Consider the following 18,446-nt stretch of genomic DNA (forward strand, 5'->3'; position numbering starts at 1 on the left):
TTAAATATTCTGTATAAAAATTTTGGCGCCAATATATATTAGAAAATATATCAAGGTAGAAATCTTCAAGGTATGAATTATAGAAGTATGAATATGAATAAATGAATGGTTATGAGGTGAATGCATTGAAAGTGTTCTTACCCTCGCTGAACCAAACCAAACGCTAACCCTCATACATTAGATTGATTGAAGTACAAATTCATTCAATAATTTAAATACGAACAACAAAAACCATAAAAACATAATATTGTTAAGGACAGTTTTGGCTTCATTGCTAGAGGAAATGACACAAAATTTACGACCTTGAATGAAAGTAAACAACCACTACTATACATTACATTGCACCTGTTAAAAGAATTGTTTCTGGTGCTCAGTTAAGAGGCTTCATTATAAAAAGATTCTCTAATCCTACATGTAAGAAGATCGTGTTTCTTCTTTTTAAGAAGAGAATTGAATCTCATAGGTAGCTATGATCAAAAATTGCAAAATGTTAAAGCTATAAAAACGTAATATCCTAGAAAACAAAGCTATGTTTTGAACTTGTTTTGCACAGCGAACAAAACATTCAAGTAGCACAGACAGCCCAACATAAGACTGAGTTTTCTAGGATATTGTCAAGGCTGCAAAAGAAATGCAATGAGTGCTGAAGAACTGAATTAACACCAAAAAACGTTTTAAGAGTTATCTTACATCTAATAAAAACAAAGCGCCAAGGCATCAGTATAAGCCAGTTAAGCCCCTACTATAATTTTTCATGAACTACTTTGTACTGCTATTTGCAGTTTAATGATTAAAATGTTACCATCTCTTCTCATTGTGCCATTAAATTTTAATGCATTTATGATGATATATTTCATGACCAGATCAGAGTAAGATAGGTTGAAATAAATTTAAGATATTTGATATCTTTTGACCAAGAAAATGAATTTCAGTGGCCAAATGTTGCTCAACAAGAAAAAAAAACTAATAGAAGTGATAAAATTACTACCCAGGAAAAAACAATATCTCAACGATATTGGTCATATGTTTTTTTGGCGGTACCCTGCAAACGTATGGCTACAACGCCATTAAATACATAACTCTAATTTTAAATTACATGTAACAGCTGAAGCATTGATTTACTTCTAAAAATTGAACCATGTTGGCCTTTTGGAGGGTGTAAGAAGGTTTATGCCTCAATTATCATTGAGTATTGTAATCTAAAGGTTACAATTATGTTAACTGCCGATGACACCAGACTGTTTATCAGTGAAAGAATGCCACACCAAATCAAAGTTGTAGGGGCCATAAACCTTCCTTGTTTTCTTTAATCTAATCCTTTTATCTTTCTACACAAACTTTAAGTTCCATTTTTTCACAAGCAGCCTTGACATAAGATATGGACCACACTGTAATAATGTTAATTACTTATCAAATACTTGTAAAAACCTGTTTCTCTGTACATGGTCCAAGTTGTAGAGTCCTTGAAGTGAACCAGTCCCATTTCCCAATTCATGCTTTTCACGTGTGAAGTGTCCAGTTCTCACATTCCATGGAACCATGAGATTAGCGTCATGTTCAAAGGACATCTCTTGGTATTTCACAATGTTTTCAGGGATGCTTTCTTAAGTAAATGTTCTTAGAACCCAGCTAGGTACATGTGTATAACTTGAAAAGCTCTTCCGTTAGTGCAAGCGTGCCTTAATGTGTGAAACCCACTTTATGGAAATGTTGAGTGGTATGCAGAAGATAAACACAACACAATACTGTACAACAAAACACAACATAAAACCTGGCTGTTCAAACCATTCATTTCTACACATTAGAAGACTGTGTGAATGGAAATCTTTCTTGCCTTCATAAATCAGAGCACCAAAACTTCAGAATTTTCAAAACTGTCTCATCAGAGGAGAAACAATCAATATTACACTAAACTGTCAGCATTAAACTGTGATTGGAGGCTTTGTTTGCCAAGTTTTGCCATTATAGAAAAGAAATTTATTGTTATATCCATTCATATCTTTATTCCAAAAGGTTTTAGGTTCCTTTAAACCATAGTTGAATTATATACAGGTAACCAGTACAATCTGAAATGTGTATGATTGCTTTGGTTGCATAATCATTACTTGTGTGCTACAATGACTGAAGCTCAGCTATTCTCAAAGATCTAGTCCATTCAGTTTGCCCTTTGGAGAACCATTTGTTAGGAGTACAGTGTCAATATACAACACTGTAACAAAATGTTAAAGTCAAATTTTAAAACTTTGATTCAGGTACAGTCACATGTGCTATGTGACACCTCCTGTAAACCGACACAAAGTCTACATGTAGTTTTCAACCACACACTACACTGTCTTTTAAACCTTCCATAAGCATCACCTCACCTAACAGAACACTTGTTGTAGTCTCAAGCACGTCACTTACAGGATTCAAGTATGTTTATAGAGCAATTTTCCAATGACCTGTCAAGCTTAAGTGGTCATGTGGCCAACCATAACCAATAAGAACCTTCAGAAATAATTCAGAGTGGTCTTAGTCTTGCTTAGTACTGATTGCCTGTCAAAACAGCTTCTGGGCTCTGATTGGTTAGCATTTATAATCAGTTCGTCTCGGTAGTCATTAAGCACTAAATGAAGTAGGTCTTCATGGTCAAGTGAAAAGTGCTCTATAAAGTGTCTTCAGAAACAGGAACTCGAGAGTTTTGTTAATTGATTGATTAATTCAAAATTCAAATTCTCCTTGACACAGCTTTACTGTACCTGAATACCACATTTCATGAAAAAACCCTCAATGGCCTGACTAACCTTATAAAAGGGTCACAGTTCGTCCATAACTAAATGTGTTTTGACTCTAAGGAAGAATTTTATGGTGGTTTTGAAATAGAAATTCTCAAATAGTTCTGGAACATAACTGGAGATTGCAATGTAAAATTTTATCACATAGCTAGCTACTCATATCACCTGTCTACTTCAAAGAGAAACTCAGCAACTTAAATTTTCAACACATGGCACAAGTGTTTGTGCCACATGATTAAATTACTTTTTTCTAACAAAACAGTGATCATTTAGAACAGACAAATGAACCATGTGCCAACAAATCTTGGGTGTTAGCCCACTAGAAAGAGTAACTGACCAAGCTGGGTTAACTATTTTTACCTCCGGACGATTCTATTTCAAGATAAACCTGGAAATGTATTTTAGTACGACAACTAACTTTAACTTGAAACTTTGGGTGTGTATGTCTAAAACAAACCTTCTTATGATGAGTGAGTAAGTTCTTAATATTAATTTTTAAAAGTAACAACATTGAAACATTTTATAGTTCTGTAGACCCAAATAAATTACCTTGAATTGATGTCTTTGATCTAATGGATGTCTTTTTCAGCAAAATGCTGTGTTCACAGTTATTTCTTAAGTTAAATCTCGTAACTTTGCTTGACACTAAAATTCAAAAACTCAGCATCTATGTTTTAATCACTAACTATACAAATTCCAGGAATAAAGAATTGTGAAAATAAGTGCCGACAGTATGTTCTGATTACAGGCAGGAGTACTGCATTAGGTGCTCACAAGGTTTCCACAGAAAGCTTTGAATGATGAAGATGTCGCACACGCAGATGGTGGCTCAAAACGTCAATATTCAAAAGCAACATGTCAGTTTAGCAAACAGCATGCTTTTGTTAAAGTTTGTTCTTGGTTGACGCTTGTCTCTGGTTCCTCTTAATGAATGGTCTAGTTTAACTACACACTCCTGATTTAAAGAAACATGCATAAAATTCCACTAAATCACTAAAGAACTACAAATATGTACATGCTTTCACCATCTACCTTTGAAATAGTGAACATTTGCGTACTCTTAATTTGACAGTAAAAAAACACATCCAAAGATATGCAACAACAATTGTTGAGATCAACATGTTTAAAGCTATAGTACAACACATATTTGTTAATGTTTAAGAACTATCCTAAAAGCCAGGTTTTATGAACACAAACGATGTACAATGTCACAAGTACAACGACACAAACAAACAAGCAGACCACAAAATGTAAAGCCTTGTCTCAAATTAAGATTTTAAAAATCACAGGAAGTCGACAGTAACTTGGCTATCATCAACCACGGTCCTGAAAAATTTGTAAAAAAAAACAATGTTAGTAAAATAAGCACCAATCTTTGTTTAAATTTGCCAATGTTGCACAAATAAATGTTGGTCTCCCCACTTTACGAAGAAATCAACATCTCACTGTATTTGCAGTAGACACATGTACACATTGCAGACCTATTTTTGCTAGCTAGGTTACCTATGAAATTTTCGGCGACAAGCCAGGGCATGCTCATTCTTCTCAAAAGTCACCAATGCCTTGTGCTTTGTTGTAGACATTTTCAGTTGCTATGGAAGAATGAAAAAAGTTACATATAACTTCAATTATTTTGTTAAGGGTCACTACTAGGGGTGGGGGGTTGGGCTGATAACTGGCAGGAATATAATTTGCATTTCAAGTAATATGCGGGTTTACATTTGGGAGTGTTGTTTGGTATGACAAAATTTAGTAGTATACAAGACAAGTATGGCAATGGTAAAACTCTCTAACATAACACACAAGTTGTTATAAACATCTCAAGTGCATTCTGACAACATGTGAAACAAAGTTCCACTGACGGTGGGCTAATAATCGGAAAAAGTAATGTTGCTCTTAAAGGACTAAATCTAAGGGCATGGACTTGCTTTTCATCAAAAGACTTTTGAGGTCAGATCAGGTTCTGTCCTTTGACAAAAGGACAGGGGTTTTTTTTAGGGGAAAGGGACTTATTTTCAGTAGGGGATGGGGTTATATCATGGTATTTTCGGGTAGCTTTCCAGGGTTGTCACAAAGTTAGTAAGCAGTTGATTTTGCCATCTCTTTCTAAACAGTCGGATGAATAGATCAGCAGAGTACCCAGTCAAAATCATGAAGTAGATAGTGATATTTGTGAGCATTCGCCTTCCTTTGACAACCTTGGGTTTTCTATCAAAGAATATCCTATACCACTCATGTAAACGCTGTGACAGTATCTACCTGAATTGGACCAATTCCCTGTAGCAGTTCCTTCAGTCTGCTTGGTGTTATCGCCTCAGGTAAGGAACCAATCACAACGCGGTTTGAAGGCTTGCCACTGCTTGATGCCTTGGTTACCACAACACGGTTTGCTTTTGAGTCAGGCGTGGAACTAGTTGTCTTACTCTTACTTTCAGAAGGACCAACCACAATGCGCTGTAAAAGCAATAATAATAATAATAATAATAATAATAATAATAATAATAATAATAATATTAATAATAATATAATTCTTGTGCAATTACCAAGGCTTCTTAGCAGTACAAAGTGTGATAATGCTTTCAAAAACCCCTCAATGTATTTACTTGTAAACTGGTCTGAGGGGATAGAAATTCAATTCTGACTGAAAATCCTGAAAGAGTCACTGTAATCATTAATGCGACTTATTTTTTGGTTGATACAACTTCTGATTCCAGTACCTTCCTATTTAAATTACAGAGCTTAAGCTCTTTCATGCGCCATTAAAGAGGGATTGAAGGACAGAATGAGCAGCTGTCAACTGATAATCCAGTCATTAGATTCTGTCGACTGACCTTGGAGGAACTATTTTCAGAATGTCGTGACTCCCTGCTTTCCCGTCTGTGAGATGATCGATCTCTGCTTCGACTTCTTCTATGACCTTCCTTTGGCTTCTCTCTGTCCCTTGTTCGGTCTCGTTCCCTCTCTTTTGCTTTGTCCCGGTCCCCTCTGTCTCTATCTCTGTCTCTCTCTCTTGGTCTGTCATGACGTGTTTCACGGGAGTCCCTTTGTTCACGTGGTTCTCTCTCTCTAGGTTTTTCTCTTTCGTTCCTCTCACGGTTCCTGTAGGCTTCTCTGTTTCTGTCTGGTCGTTCTCTACCATAAACAGTAGACCAGGAACATAAAGTACAAAATATTAACTACATAATCCAAATGGGCATACTGCAGCTGATTTGGGTTGTTTCAGAGATAGAAAACTTAAACAGTTGCACAACTAGTACTGTGTAGTTTGTAAATCTTCCAGCTGACATTTAGAACCACACCAATGTGATCTGATAGATTGTTTCAAATTTCATTGTTTTGCTAGCTTCAATGAGAACTTATTTAACTAGAAAACAGGTTAGGAAAATTACAACAACAGATTTTGAATTCCTAAAACTTTGTTGACAAGCCAAAATAAACATCAATTTGTCCAAACCTTGTCCTTTCTCTTTCACGAGATCTGTCTGCAGGTCTTTCCTTGTCACGTTCCCTGCGGGCATCCATTCGTCTTGGATTGGGAACTGGCTTAGCAGCACGAACGGGTGACCTTGGCTGAGGAGTACGTGGCGATACAGATCTTGAAAACGATCTTGACCTGGAAGAAGACCTAAATAGGTATTTCAAGATGAATAGTATGAACTTTTCAACCAAGTTAAATTGCTCCAAGTCTGAGAATTTGTCTAGAATTTGACACTACTCCAGATACTGAAAACTTGTTTTGATTCTTACATGTCTAGCAGGTCAACAAGGAATTTATTCTTTTAAGCCAATAAATTACCTGGATCGTGACCGTGATAATGATAAGGAGCGTGAACGAGTCCAAGACCTCCCAGGTGATCTTGAGTAGGAGCGTGATGCTGATCTTGATGGTGACCTCGAGGCACTGCTGAAGTCACTCTCTGCACTGTCGGCACTGTAACGTCGACGCTTCTTTGATTTGTGACTCTGAGGAGAGAAGTTTAAACTTGACAATAAAGTCCTTTGAAATTGATCACATCAAAAATTAAATTTGTCTAAGCATTTATGTACTGTGTGTACAACACACTCTGATCTGACTCAACCACTAGCTTTTGTTTAGCTATTCAACTCAAAACAGTCTTGTCTTCATAACTCACCTTTGGGTGTTTATCCAGACCATATGTAGCAGCATAAGCTTCCCTTTGTTGTTGCATCAATTGCTGCCACTCTGCTCCGTACATAGCAGCATAATCATATGGATACTGCTGGCCATAAGAATACTGCTGCTGCCGAGCTGCTGCTGCTGCAGCAACTGCTGCAGCAGCTAATCCAGCACCTTGTGCTGCAGCCATCGCTGCAGCTGCTCCAGCTGCATTGTACCCTGGTGGAGGCATTCCAGCTCGCATTGCTGAATTAGCGGCTTCCATATTAGAAACTGTCACACGATTACCAATGACAATTCGATCAGGTTCAGACATGGGAACCTCTGGATGTTGGTTCATTACTGGTGGTCGCATTCCAGGCTGCATGGCACCTGGATGCATTGGGCCTCCAGGAGGTACTGCTGTTGGAGGCATCCCAGGTGAAGGTCTCCTAGGTGGCATGGCTGGGTGCTGCTGCCCTGGTAAGGGGCTAGGTACCCCTGGTCCACTACTGGGAGGTCCTGCACCTGGTCCCCCTGGTGTTGGGGCACGACCAGGTAATGGACCACGAGGTGGAATCATGCTTGGTGCCCCCGGAGGAGGCCCCTAAAAAGGGACAAATTATTGCAAAATAAAGCAGATATTTGATATGGTACAATTGGTGTGAAGAAAAAAATTCAGGGTCCGAAATTAACTTTTTTAGGCAGGCGCCAACTGGCGACTGAAATTTTTTTTTAGTCGCCAAATGGAAAAATTTGGTCGCCAAAAAGTCTCAATAAAATTTTCCTTTGCAGCGAAACACAAACCAAAATTTTTGGTCGCCAGATGGAAAATTCTGCTCGCTAATTTTTCTCTTAAGAATCGGAACGAGGAGAATGCGTTTGGGGCCGCAATGATGGCAATTTTTCCGCTAACTGATCGTAGCTGTGAAACGTTGTGGTAGAGTTATAATAACAGGAAAATCAGTTTTATACTTCAAAAGCAGCGGAAAGGTAAAAAGTAAGTGACCAATTGGCAGGCCGCTTTGAATTTTATTTTAATTGATTTGGCTGAAAATCTAAGTTTGTGTAATTATCGTGGTTTGAAATAGTTAATCGCCCACTGGTGACCAGCTGTGAAATTCTGGTCGCCGGTGCAAAATTTTTAGTCGCATTGGCGACCAGGAAAGCGCAATTTCGGACCCCGAAATTAATAATAATTGGCATGGAGACGATGCTAGAAACAAGCCCTCCTCAAGCAATTATCACATGGTTCCTGATAAGTGCCAGCTGCCAGCTGAAAAACTAGCTACTTTAATTTCTGAGCCATCTACTTTTTGCGAAATAATGCTTGTGTAAGTTGTAAAGTTTTAGGAATATGACAGAAGCTCGACTGTCTAGTCAAGGCCGTAGCTAGAAAGCTGCCATGGGATCAGGGTGTGGTGAATGTTTTCAATAATGCTAGCACTGTAGCATAAAAATTGAGAAAAGTCTTTGTACTTACTCCTGTAATATTCTTAGCATTTTGAACTTTTCCAAAATTGTTTTTTTTTTTTAGGAAATATCTTCAGGAGAATGTGTAAAATAGCATTTCAGGGCCTCTCAATTTCAAAATTTTCTGGGGAGCATGCTTCCAGACCTTCCTAGAGACTTGCCCCTTAATTTTGAATCGGTGTCAGTCATCAAGTATGAATCAAGCCCTCCACTCCCTAACTTAACAAGAACCCTGGTATCTAGTATATTTCTGATCAACCAGCAAATATCTTACCCTAGGTTGTGACATTGCATTGACACCTGGACCCATTCCACCATGGGGTGGCCTCATTTCATTTTCTGGAAAGTGGCCAGGCCCAGATCTTGGACCATGTCCTTGTCCAGGACCTTGCCCAGGGCCTGGCACAGGACTGGGACCACCTGGGCCCATAGGTCTTGGGCCTGGTTCAGGTCCCATTCCAGGCCTGGGTCCCTGTTCTGGACCCATATGAGGACCTCTGACTGGAGGTGGTCCTCGAGGACCAAAATCTCCTCCAGGGCCTGGCGGAAAAGCACCCTCGGGGCGCATGGGACCGGCCTGGGAAACTGGCATAGGAGGTCCTGGCATTTCGGGTCTTGGAGGACCTGGATGTGGCCCTCGCATGGGAGGTGGACCTGAAAAAAAATGACAAAACAATATAAGGCCCTGTTCGAGTGTATCGTCTACAATACAACACAAAAGCTTATGATGAAACAATGCCAAATTGGAATTTCACCCGCTATAGACAGAATTCTGTATCTCTTGGGTAGGCTAGTAAAAACATTCCTGGCAAGAATTTTGTAATCTTGAAATCTCAATCTTTGAGGATCTTGAGACTTACTAACACACTGGGTATTTCCTGAGTCACAAAGAGCATATTTACATCACCTTGAGTACGTGAAGGAATACTCAGACTCACTTTGAACAAAAAGGTTTCAGTTAAAATGTTCCTTACCCTCTGGCATTCCTCTTCCTCCTGGAGGAGGTCTGAAGTGTGGGTTGATGTGAATATTCTTTCCCTGTGGTGGCCCTGGAAAGAAGATTCAGGCATTTTCCTTTCAATATGAACCTGATATGTTGTAATGTGCATCACTGAAGTATGCATTAGGACAAAATGAAAGGGAAAACGAGCGACAAGCATAACATGAGATATACTTGTGGTTACAGAGATGAAAGCATACATCTCTTTGCACAGGGCATCACTGATTACCATCAACTTAGAATTTGGGTGCATGTAGCTCATTGGTTTATCCTTGTCTTACAGCAGAGAGAAGGGCATTCCATTTCAAACAAAAAGACTTATCCCTTAGTTAATGCAGCATCCAACTCCAGTTGACCTCCACTCTTGGCCATCTCTATAAAACGCCAATCGAAAGATTTCTCATCCCAACCATGCAATGATCATACCATATTTACCCATGTATAAGTCAACCTTTAATGACCTAAAACTCAACCCTAAAAATCACAATCAACTTATACATAAGTCATACACAAAGAGCCGACCAGACAGGCCCAAACGTTAACTCAATTAGCATAACAATTGACCAAAATCTACATGAAAAGCAAGGTAACCAAAACAGTTCAAACTGCGTTTGTGTTTAGTCAGCTAGCAAGGTACTTCTTTGAGAACACTTAATTTTGAAATGATAAAATTGAATTGGTTAAAATTCAAACCTACTGGAGTTGCTTACAAGTGCATGTTCTTATTTGCAGAGCAGACATTATCTCCTAAGGAGCACGTTGTTTATTGTATTGCTCAAGTTTCATTTTCAGTAAGCTATCGCAGTAACTAGATAACCTGGCAAAACCCTTTGTTCGGTTACAACGTTCTCCAAGATGCTGGGTTTCTAATCGAGCCGTTTTTCAGTATTCCTTTGTTCTACTAAAAGCTCGTTTCTACCTCAACATCAAGAGAAAGGTTAGTTTAACACAAGCAAATTTGACCTTCAATGCAGCTTATTTAAAAATATGGAAAAAATTCCTCAAGTAAACTAGAGTGCTTGTGTATGTATGGATGACAAATGCTAATAAACTTTACAGTTGTATCTTTCTCCACATTTTTGTCCCCTGTGCCTGCAAAACATTCTCAGAGACAAGAGAATAGCTTTTTGGAGAAATTTAACGATCTGAATTTTTACTTCTTGGCCAGAAATTAAGAAAATCGGATTTTAGGCCTTGAAAATGAGGGGTCCACTTATACATGAGCTCAACTTATACACGGGTAGACACAGTATGTTAAACTCTTATTCAAACCGCCCAACAATGACCGACACTGAATTCTGCTTCAGGGTGGCAATTGTAGAGAGGTTTACCTGTATAACACAGCAAATCACTAAAACACAGTAACCTTAAACTAACAGCAGCCCTTACAATGGCAGATCTACAAACAAACATACTTGGTGGGAGGAATGGTCCATCTGGTGGTCCAGGCATTGGGCCAGGAAGCGGTCCATTGGGTCCTGGCGGAAAGCGTGGTCTGGGACCAAATCCAGGGCCATGATCCATCCCCGGACCAGGTCCAGGTCCCATTCCAGGTCTTGGGCCATGCATGAAGGGATCTGGTCCTCTTGGAGGAAAAGGGGGATGCATTCCTGGTCGAATCATTCCTGGTGGTGGTGGTCCCCTACAATAAAACAGAAAATAATTATCAAGTGACTAATGAGTATTGACATATTCACTTGACGAGAGGTTAGTGTCTATCACAAGAAATCCTCGAACCAAACTAAACATCTGGTATCATGTACATACATCATTGGTCCTCCTCTACCACGACCCCTTCCTGCATCTCTCCTGTTCCAGTTTCTGTCGTCATGTTTTTTGAAGTCTCTCTCTAACAATGAAAGAAAAACAAAAGAATTTATGAACAAATCATTGTCAATGTCAGAGAGACAAACAAATAAGTCCTTTGAAAGTTTCAAACTACACACTACATTTTGAAACTTTTTCCCATTCAAGGTACAGTTGATGATCAAACAACTGATTTTCACTGTCACAGCAAATATCGTTCCTGTATCAATGTGTAAAATACACTTTCATAATGTGAGGATTATCAACAACATTTCTAAAGAGGAGTAAGCTGGGCCAAAAATCTTTGAACAGCCATTCATTCAAGTCTTCTTCCACTTACTTTGTTCCTGTTTCTCAAACTTCTGTTGTTCTTTTGGCCGCTCAGACTTGAAACGTTGTCTCTCCTTTTTTCCTTCATCTTCACTGTCACTATCATTTTTCTCTTCCTTTTTACTGGAGGCAGCGTTAGGTTCCTTTTTCTCTTCAGCTGTGATGAAACACAATGTCTCCAGTCAAGTGTGAAAATTATAAATCTGCCATTTCGTTGAAAGTACACGTACTTACAAGTAACAAGAGTAGCACCTTAGGTTACTGCAGACCCTCAGGGGACGATTTTGTCCAAAATTTAAGACCGCTACTTTTAATTATCTGAAATTTCTAAAAAAAAATTTCAAAACCTAAAACATGATCAAGTTACCCACAAAAATGTGATTTTTGAAAACAAGTCAACAATATGCAAATTGTGATAAGCCAATAGCCCAGATTCCTATTCTTGGTTTTGGACTGGAACTAGCTTGCAACTGAGGCTAACACCTGGAGTCTTTTCAAACAAAAACGTCATAAATCTCTTTTTAACGATATTCCCTGCATAAGCCTCCGTTGCAAGCTACTGGTAGTTCCAGTCCCAATACTGAGATTACAAAAATGGTGTATTAGAATGTGTCAACCACTCAATTTTTGTGGCAATCTCATCCGCGGACTCGTGTTTCACTTCTTTTGTTTATCCCTTGCATCTTGTAATTTCTCATACACAGATCTTGGCTTTTGTTGATTGTATTTTTCTCTTAAGTAATAGACTAGGTGATTTTGCATGGTCTTTGCATTTACAAATTTGAACGCAAGTGCAAATCACAAACGAATTTCGTTGCTGCTCTATTCTGGCAAGCAAGGTGATTGCCAATGATATATGGTTTACCACAATTTTCTTCAAAAAAGCAGTGTGCAAAGAAAGTATTTTCCAGAAGGCACCCCTGAAGGCCTACAGTGACCTTAACTGTGCTGTAAGACTAAAAATAATTATAGTGACTGTTGTACCTTTTTGTGGTGTCTTCTTGCTGTTCTCAGCTGCACCTTCAGAAAGCCCTTTGATTTCTTTGTCAATTTCATCCAACTCATCATCACCATGTATGCTCACAGCATCCAAATCAACATTGTTTGCACTACAAAATTACATCAAAACTAGGTTAAACAATGGCATATAAGTTTCTGTCCATCCATAATTACCAATTAGTGGAAATTTCTGGATAGACAGAAAGGCAGATGCATGGCCAGCAGGTCAAGCAGGAAGAATTAGAAAGGAGGTCAAGGAAGGTAGAAAATACACATGTTAAGACTGATTTGGTTTTCAACTTACCTGTCACCTTCATCATCACTTTTCAACAGATTTTCCTAAAAAGGTAAATAAATTTGACTTATAAAACATTCTGAAAAAATGGACAAAAATTAATGATGACATTTTCATGTTTGCTCAATGTAAATTTCAATGTCCATTTTCTATTTGAAGAAATGCAGATTGACGTTTGATTGTTCAGTTTTGGAGATAACTTTGCTTAAGGAAAATGGACCCTGTGTTTAATACAAAGAAAAAAATGCAATTTGCACCACACTTTTTACATGACTCTTTGTGTGCAAACATTTTTAAATTGCATTCTGTTTTTAGCAAATTTTATCATTGTTTTCTTTGTATTTGTGCCTGTTAGGAATTCTTAGTTCATATTAAAATTCATACCATGTTTATACACTCAATTGACTTTGTAATGGCATTGAGCAAATGTCGAAACATCATTATAAATGTTCAAATCAAAATGGTTTTAGTTGACTTCTATCTTATCCGAGCAATGTTTTATGGTGAAATTATGAAGTAAATCTCTTCTATGAAAGGTCAGATTAAAAAATAAAACTACCCACTACTAAAGTTACAGTACAAAAATACATATCAACATAACTAAGCACATCATGTGTCTTTGTTATGGAATGCGACACACAAGACCTCACTAGAACTATGCAACATGCCATTTTCATTTAGTAATACTTATTTCTCAAACACTTAATTTTGTTTATACCTCGTCAAGATCTTCCAAGTCATCTTCGGCCTTTTTTGACTGAAGAAAAACAAAAAGGTTCAGAAAACAGTTATCTACATTGCAAACATTTGATAAGTACTAGCAAAATGGAGATTTTCCATTGTTTGGCACCAGTCAATAATGGGTTATTTTCTTTTCACTTGTTTGGTCACATTGGCTTTTAGAGTTCAACAGCTCTAGAAAGCTACATATTTACATTTTACATTTATATTTACATATTTTGAACTACCTTTTTGGCAGCTGGCCCTTTCGCTTCTCCATCAGCAGCCTTGGAATTGTCTTTTCTAAAATAAACAAATTTTAGTTTAACTACTGACAAAAAATTACACACTTACACACATTGTTGAGCTCAGAAAGTAATATCTTTATATGTTTAACACCACAGAGTTCCCGTTAATGCACAGTTGTTTTGGCAAAGTGTGTCCTTGGGATGCAGGAAAAAGTTCCAAGACTTTTAGCACATAGGCAAAGGACCCCTAAAGAGCAAAAAGAACCCCCAACTCCTTGGAACTGGGGGTCCCAAGGACCCTTAACTATCAAAACTAGTGGGAACTCTGCAACAGTAACCAAAGTTTCATGAGGAAAAATCAAATTCATTCCTGTGCATTGGAAAAGCAACTGGATAATTTGTACCAAAGGTACAAGTGCAGTAAGTAGGTAAATGTATGTTAAACACAAGCCTGAGCCCTGAGTAGAAGGGTAGCAACACCACATTGTATGCACGTAACTGCAAGTAACTGCAAGCATCTTGTAGTAGCCTAGCGGTTTAATTTCTTGTTAGACTCTGACTCATGTATACTGCTGACAACTCAATATTAATGGTGTGTGTCTCCCTCTGCTCAGGAGTTTAAATGGGTACCCGCAAAACCTTATGAAAGTATGAGGGCTGATTTGCCATGGAATAACATACCACCTTTAGGGTGTGGCAATTCTTCTAGTCACTATCATAATGGAAACAACCACATCGATCTATGTATCATATTGGCATAAGACCTCACCATCTTTGCTTGACGGAAAGCTATCTTGACCCAGACAGAATTTTTTCCAAAAATGTGCAAACAAGTGCAAAAAGTCCAGGTTAGTGTTTGAAATATAATTATTTGTAGTTAATTAACTGAGACTGAGGTCAACCAGAGCCAGAAAAAAGAAAATAGGCCTAAAATTCAACATAAGGCAGTTCTGCACCCATGCCTTCAATTGGCTTAAAAAACTCACACCACTTTTTCTTCCAAAGGAAAAACCTAAACCAATTGCGTCTCGTTCGTTTTCCCATGCTTTGCATCAGCTACATGTATTTGCTTCAAGTTTTGATTGGTTCACCGGATCATCAGCAACCTTTATGATTGGCTAGAGTGATAACTTTGGGTTTAGTTTTTCGCTCTACTATCTCTTTGGTGCTTGTCTAACTTGGTTAACTATCACTCTAAGGTCTTCAATTTGAAGGAGCAGGAATGGCACAGAGTGGTGAGAGCACGTGCCTGCCACCTTTGTGGCCCGGGTCGATTCTGCCCAAGTCAATTCCAGCCTAGTGCCATATATGGGTCAAATTTGTTGTTGGTTCTCCCCTTGCTCGCCTGGGTTTTCTTTGGATAGTCGGGTTTTCCTCCCTGCAGGATAGAGGATAGAGGAACCATACAAAAACCAGCTAAGGTTCATGTGGCTGCCTCTCTAAATTTTGTAATCTATTATCTTTTATTTAAGGAAACCTAGCACAACGAAAAAAAAATACACTTTAGACATATCACAACACAGATCTTCATCATAACACTTCAACACCATCCATCAAAAGCTTCTTACTTTGTCTTATCAGGTGTTACAGTCTTCTTTTGTTTCACTCCCTCTTTACTTGGTTGTCGGTGAAGTTGCTGCTTCATAGGTCTCCTCCCCCTCCCCCTGTCGTTCCATGGGGGTGGCCCATCAAGCTCTCCTGGAGGGAATCTTGGTCTCATGGGTCCTGGCATCCCCATTGGCCCATGGGGGCCATGAGGACCATGAGGACCAGGCATGTGACCACGTATCATGGGCCCAAGAGGTCCACGGGGGTGTAGGCCTGGGGGACCCATCATCATAGGACCTGGTGGTCTTGGCATAGGACCTCCTGGGGGCATGCGAGGCCCATGTGGGCCACCGGGGCCAAAGGGAGGGAATGGTTGTGGTCCGTGATGTCTGAATGGTGGCCTGGGACCTCGTCTTCCGTGTTCTGAGTAAAAATAATTATTACATAAGTGTAAGCTCAAGGAATTCATTAAACTTCAAAATAAACTGTAAAACGATATGAAGGCTACTCAATGAAACACCTTATAAACATGCAATTTCGGAGGGCAATGCCTATAAGTAGCTACTGTATACAAAATACTATTGACTAATAACTTACCAAAGTCAACTCCGAGGCTTCCAAGTTCATCTGTCAAAAAAATAAATAAATAAATAAAATAAGCACATAGTGATTAGTATGATCATGCTCTACATAGTAAAATAACCCTTATATCATGTAGAATTTGATATTCTGTGAAGCTCTGTCCAGTGGAGCACTTGTGCAGATAAACATGTTTATTTATTCAAAATTGGCCAAAACTTTTCAAAAAAGTAAAAAGCTTGAGGGTTTTCCCTTAGCAGGGATGGACACTCCTGGATTTGATTAATTTGAGTGTTTTAAGTGAAGTAGCAATCTACATAGCAACTACGCAAAGGATGGCTGCTTTTGAAGGAGAATCCAATGCATCTTTTCGGCGATATGGCGGCCGTTTTGAATTCTATTGTTTGAAATAGCTATTATGGGATGCTCAGGAGGCAAATTAGTATGTATTTGCCCCTTGAGCATCCCATATGGCCATTTGAAACAATAGACTTCAAAATGGCTGCCGTATTGCCAAAAAGGCCCATTGATGACTTGCTTGCTTGAAAAAAGTCCTGTCCAGTTGTCAGGGCAAAGTAGATTTTCCTTCTGGGCAAGTAACTTTGACTTCTCACTTGCCTGATGGGCAAGGGATCAGGCAAATCATTTGCCAATTAAATCACTAAGAGAGCAAAATAGGACTTGCCCAGGGCAAGCAAAATTTGATAGCTACTTGTCCCAAGGACAAGCTGGAATTCAAGTTTTTTTCAAACCCTGCTGGCAGTGGCATGGACATATAAAATAGGAAACAGATTATTATTATTATTTCTGAACCTTGGCACCAATCTTAGCATCTTGTTTATCCTGGCTATGATTCTACAGAGCAAGCAGTAAATTATGTAATTATTCAATAATTGGGTTCATGCATGTATTTCCAATCAGTGACTCAGTCTGCCTGCTGTAGCATACAAGCTTTATAAAGTACACAAATTTACAACCCTGCAATATAGATTACACTAAGGGATATTCAAAATAAGCCACTGGGAATTTTCTCCGACAGAAAATTTGTTTTTGCTCATCTCATGAACTGACAAGTTTAACCTGGGTATGAGCACACTCAAGTCCGCACTGATGACAGCTTAAATACAAATGTATAATATTGATATAAATAGATATAATCGAAAATATACATGTACCCTGAATTATATTTCATTGTAAAATAATTTCCGATATGACGACCACCTTAGCTCTTACTGCATTTAACTATGATCGGCTGTAAACTTCCAATTTATAAATACTGTACATTAAGTAAAAAGGCAAAATAAACAGAATGAATGAATGAATGCAAGCGAGAAACAAGAAGGCAACCGTTCTAAAAATACAAATTTACCCAGCGGGCCCTTTCGGGACAAAGAAACATCGTTCTATTTGCAACCATTTGCATAAATGCAGCTAAAACAGCCTTCCGATATTTCTATTGGCACCCCGCAAGCTATAACGTAGCACTAGCTTCTTCGAGACATAAAAAAATCGTGCTGAAAATCGAACACGAGGTGGTTCTTTGCCGAAGCACGCTTTGTGATGAAAAACGCCGCAAGACCTTAGAACTTACCTTCGTGGATTTCTGAAAAATCCATCTTTCAGTTGAAGAGAAACAATGAAATGTCCTCTACTATGCTTGAAGCATCTAAAAATCGTTACAGTTGCAGCAACGAGGTTTATATTCTTCGCAAAATGGAGTGATTTTGATATTCACGACAACCACAGCCCCGCCATTTCTGAAAGGTCGATTTGTTCGAACGTACGGGAAGGCGAGGTTACCGGTGAACATGGAAGCGAGGTTCCGTTCCTTGCGGGATCGGGTGGGTGGGGAAGAGAACTGGCAAGGAAAAGTAACAAGTTTACGTCTTAACTTCTTGTAAGCTGGGATTAAGACATCCAATTATCCTCCTTGCTTGCGTTAATGAGAATAATGATTGTCACATCATAACAGTTAGGAGACAACATAACTAAAGAAACATAGTCAGCAATTTTTTGGACAATTCTGTCCAAGGGAGAAAGGTGCAATGAGGTTAACCCTATGTAAAGCATCAACCCGTAATACAAGGCGAGACCACGACACCGGGAACTACGTGCCCTGCTCTTTTCTATAAGTTAGTGGGTTCTTTAACGTCCCCTGCTATCCACGTAACATTGAAGATGTAGGAGACGGGGCGTACGGTTTATAGTCCTTATCCGAGAAGACTTGAACGTCTAACCATTTGCAGATGTAATTACAAAGGCAGCCAGGAGCCCATGAGGCAGCACATTCTCCTCAGTTATTTTGAAACCCTGAGTGTTGGTCCGGTCTGGGGTTCGAACCCTCGACCTCCCGCACGCGCGCAGCAGACTGGCGCTCTACCAACTCTGAACTGAGCTAATCAGGCGGCAGTTAAAAATATGAAACAGTTGTATCAACAAAATTGAATAAGTTTGCTTTTTCAATTTCTTGGTGTTCCAAAATTGTTAATGTGACGCCAGTTAAGCCAGTGCTAGCAAAAAAATCTGAGATTAAGACATGTGTTTTCTGTTTTTCACC

General features: G+C 38.8%; 1 protein-coding gene across 2 annotated transcripts; it reads right to left on the reverse strand.

Annotated features, from left to right (window-relative positions):
- Nucleotides 1–1,275: 1,275 nt before the first annotated feature.
- Nucleotides 1,276–17,667, reverse strand: LOC110067996 (uncharacterized). 2 transcript variants are annotated; one of them, XM_089285231.1, is made up of 19 exons: nt 17,481–17,667; nt 15,908–15,937; nt 15,331–15,733; nt 13,763–13,817; nt 13,513–13,551; nt 12,804–12,838; nt 12,485–12,609; nt 11,511–11,657; nt 11,132–11,213; nt 10,780–11,006; nt 9,339–9,413; nt 8,639–9,018; nt 6,908–7,498; nt 6,571–6,737; nt 6,229–6,387; nt 5,606–5,906; nt 5,034–5,228; nt 4,278–4,366; nt 1,276–4,100 (listed from the first exon to the last, which is right to left on the reverse strand). In XM_089285231.1, exons 1-19 carry the CDS (start codon nt 17,503–17,505, stop codon nt 4,058–4,060), a joined length of 3,168 nt encoding a protein of 1,055 aa, XP_089141357.1. In that variant the 5' UTR covers nt 17,506–17,667; the 3' UTR covers nt 1,276–4,057. The 2 variants fall into 2 exon arrangements, with proteins under 2 accessions (XP_089141357.1, XP_089141356.1); XM_089285230.1 differs by having other exon boundaries at nt 6,229–6,399.
- Between the last annotated feature and the right edge of the window lie 779 nt (nt 17,668–18,446).

This window comes from Orbicella faveolata, unplaced genomic scaffold (genome assembly GCF_042242905.1).
Source record: "Orbicella faveolata isolate gen_17 unplaced genomic scaffold, um_ofav_v1 contig_13, whole genome shotgun sequence".
Classification (NCBI taxonomy): Eukaryota; Metazoa; Cnidaria; class Anthozoa; order Scleractinia; family Merulinidae; genus Orbicella; species Orbicella faveolata.

Excerpts from the sequence above, each read along its gene's own strand:
- LOC110067996 (XM_089285230.1), bottom strand. The coding sequence starts at position 17,505 with ATGGATTTTTCAGAAATCCACGAAG. Across the intron at positions 13,818-15,330 it reads GTAACACCTGATAAGACAAA|AAAAGACAATTCCAAGGCTG; the intron begins GTAAGAAGCTTT and ends TGTTTATTTTAG. Across the intron at positions 11,658-12,484 it reads CAAGAAGACACCACAAAAAG|CTGAAGAGAAAAAGGAACCT; the intron begins GTACAACAGTCA and ends GTTTCATCACAG.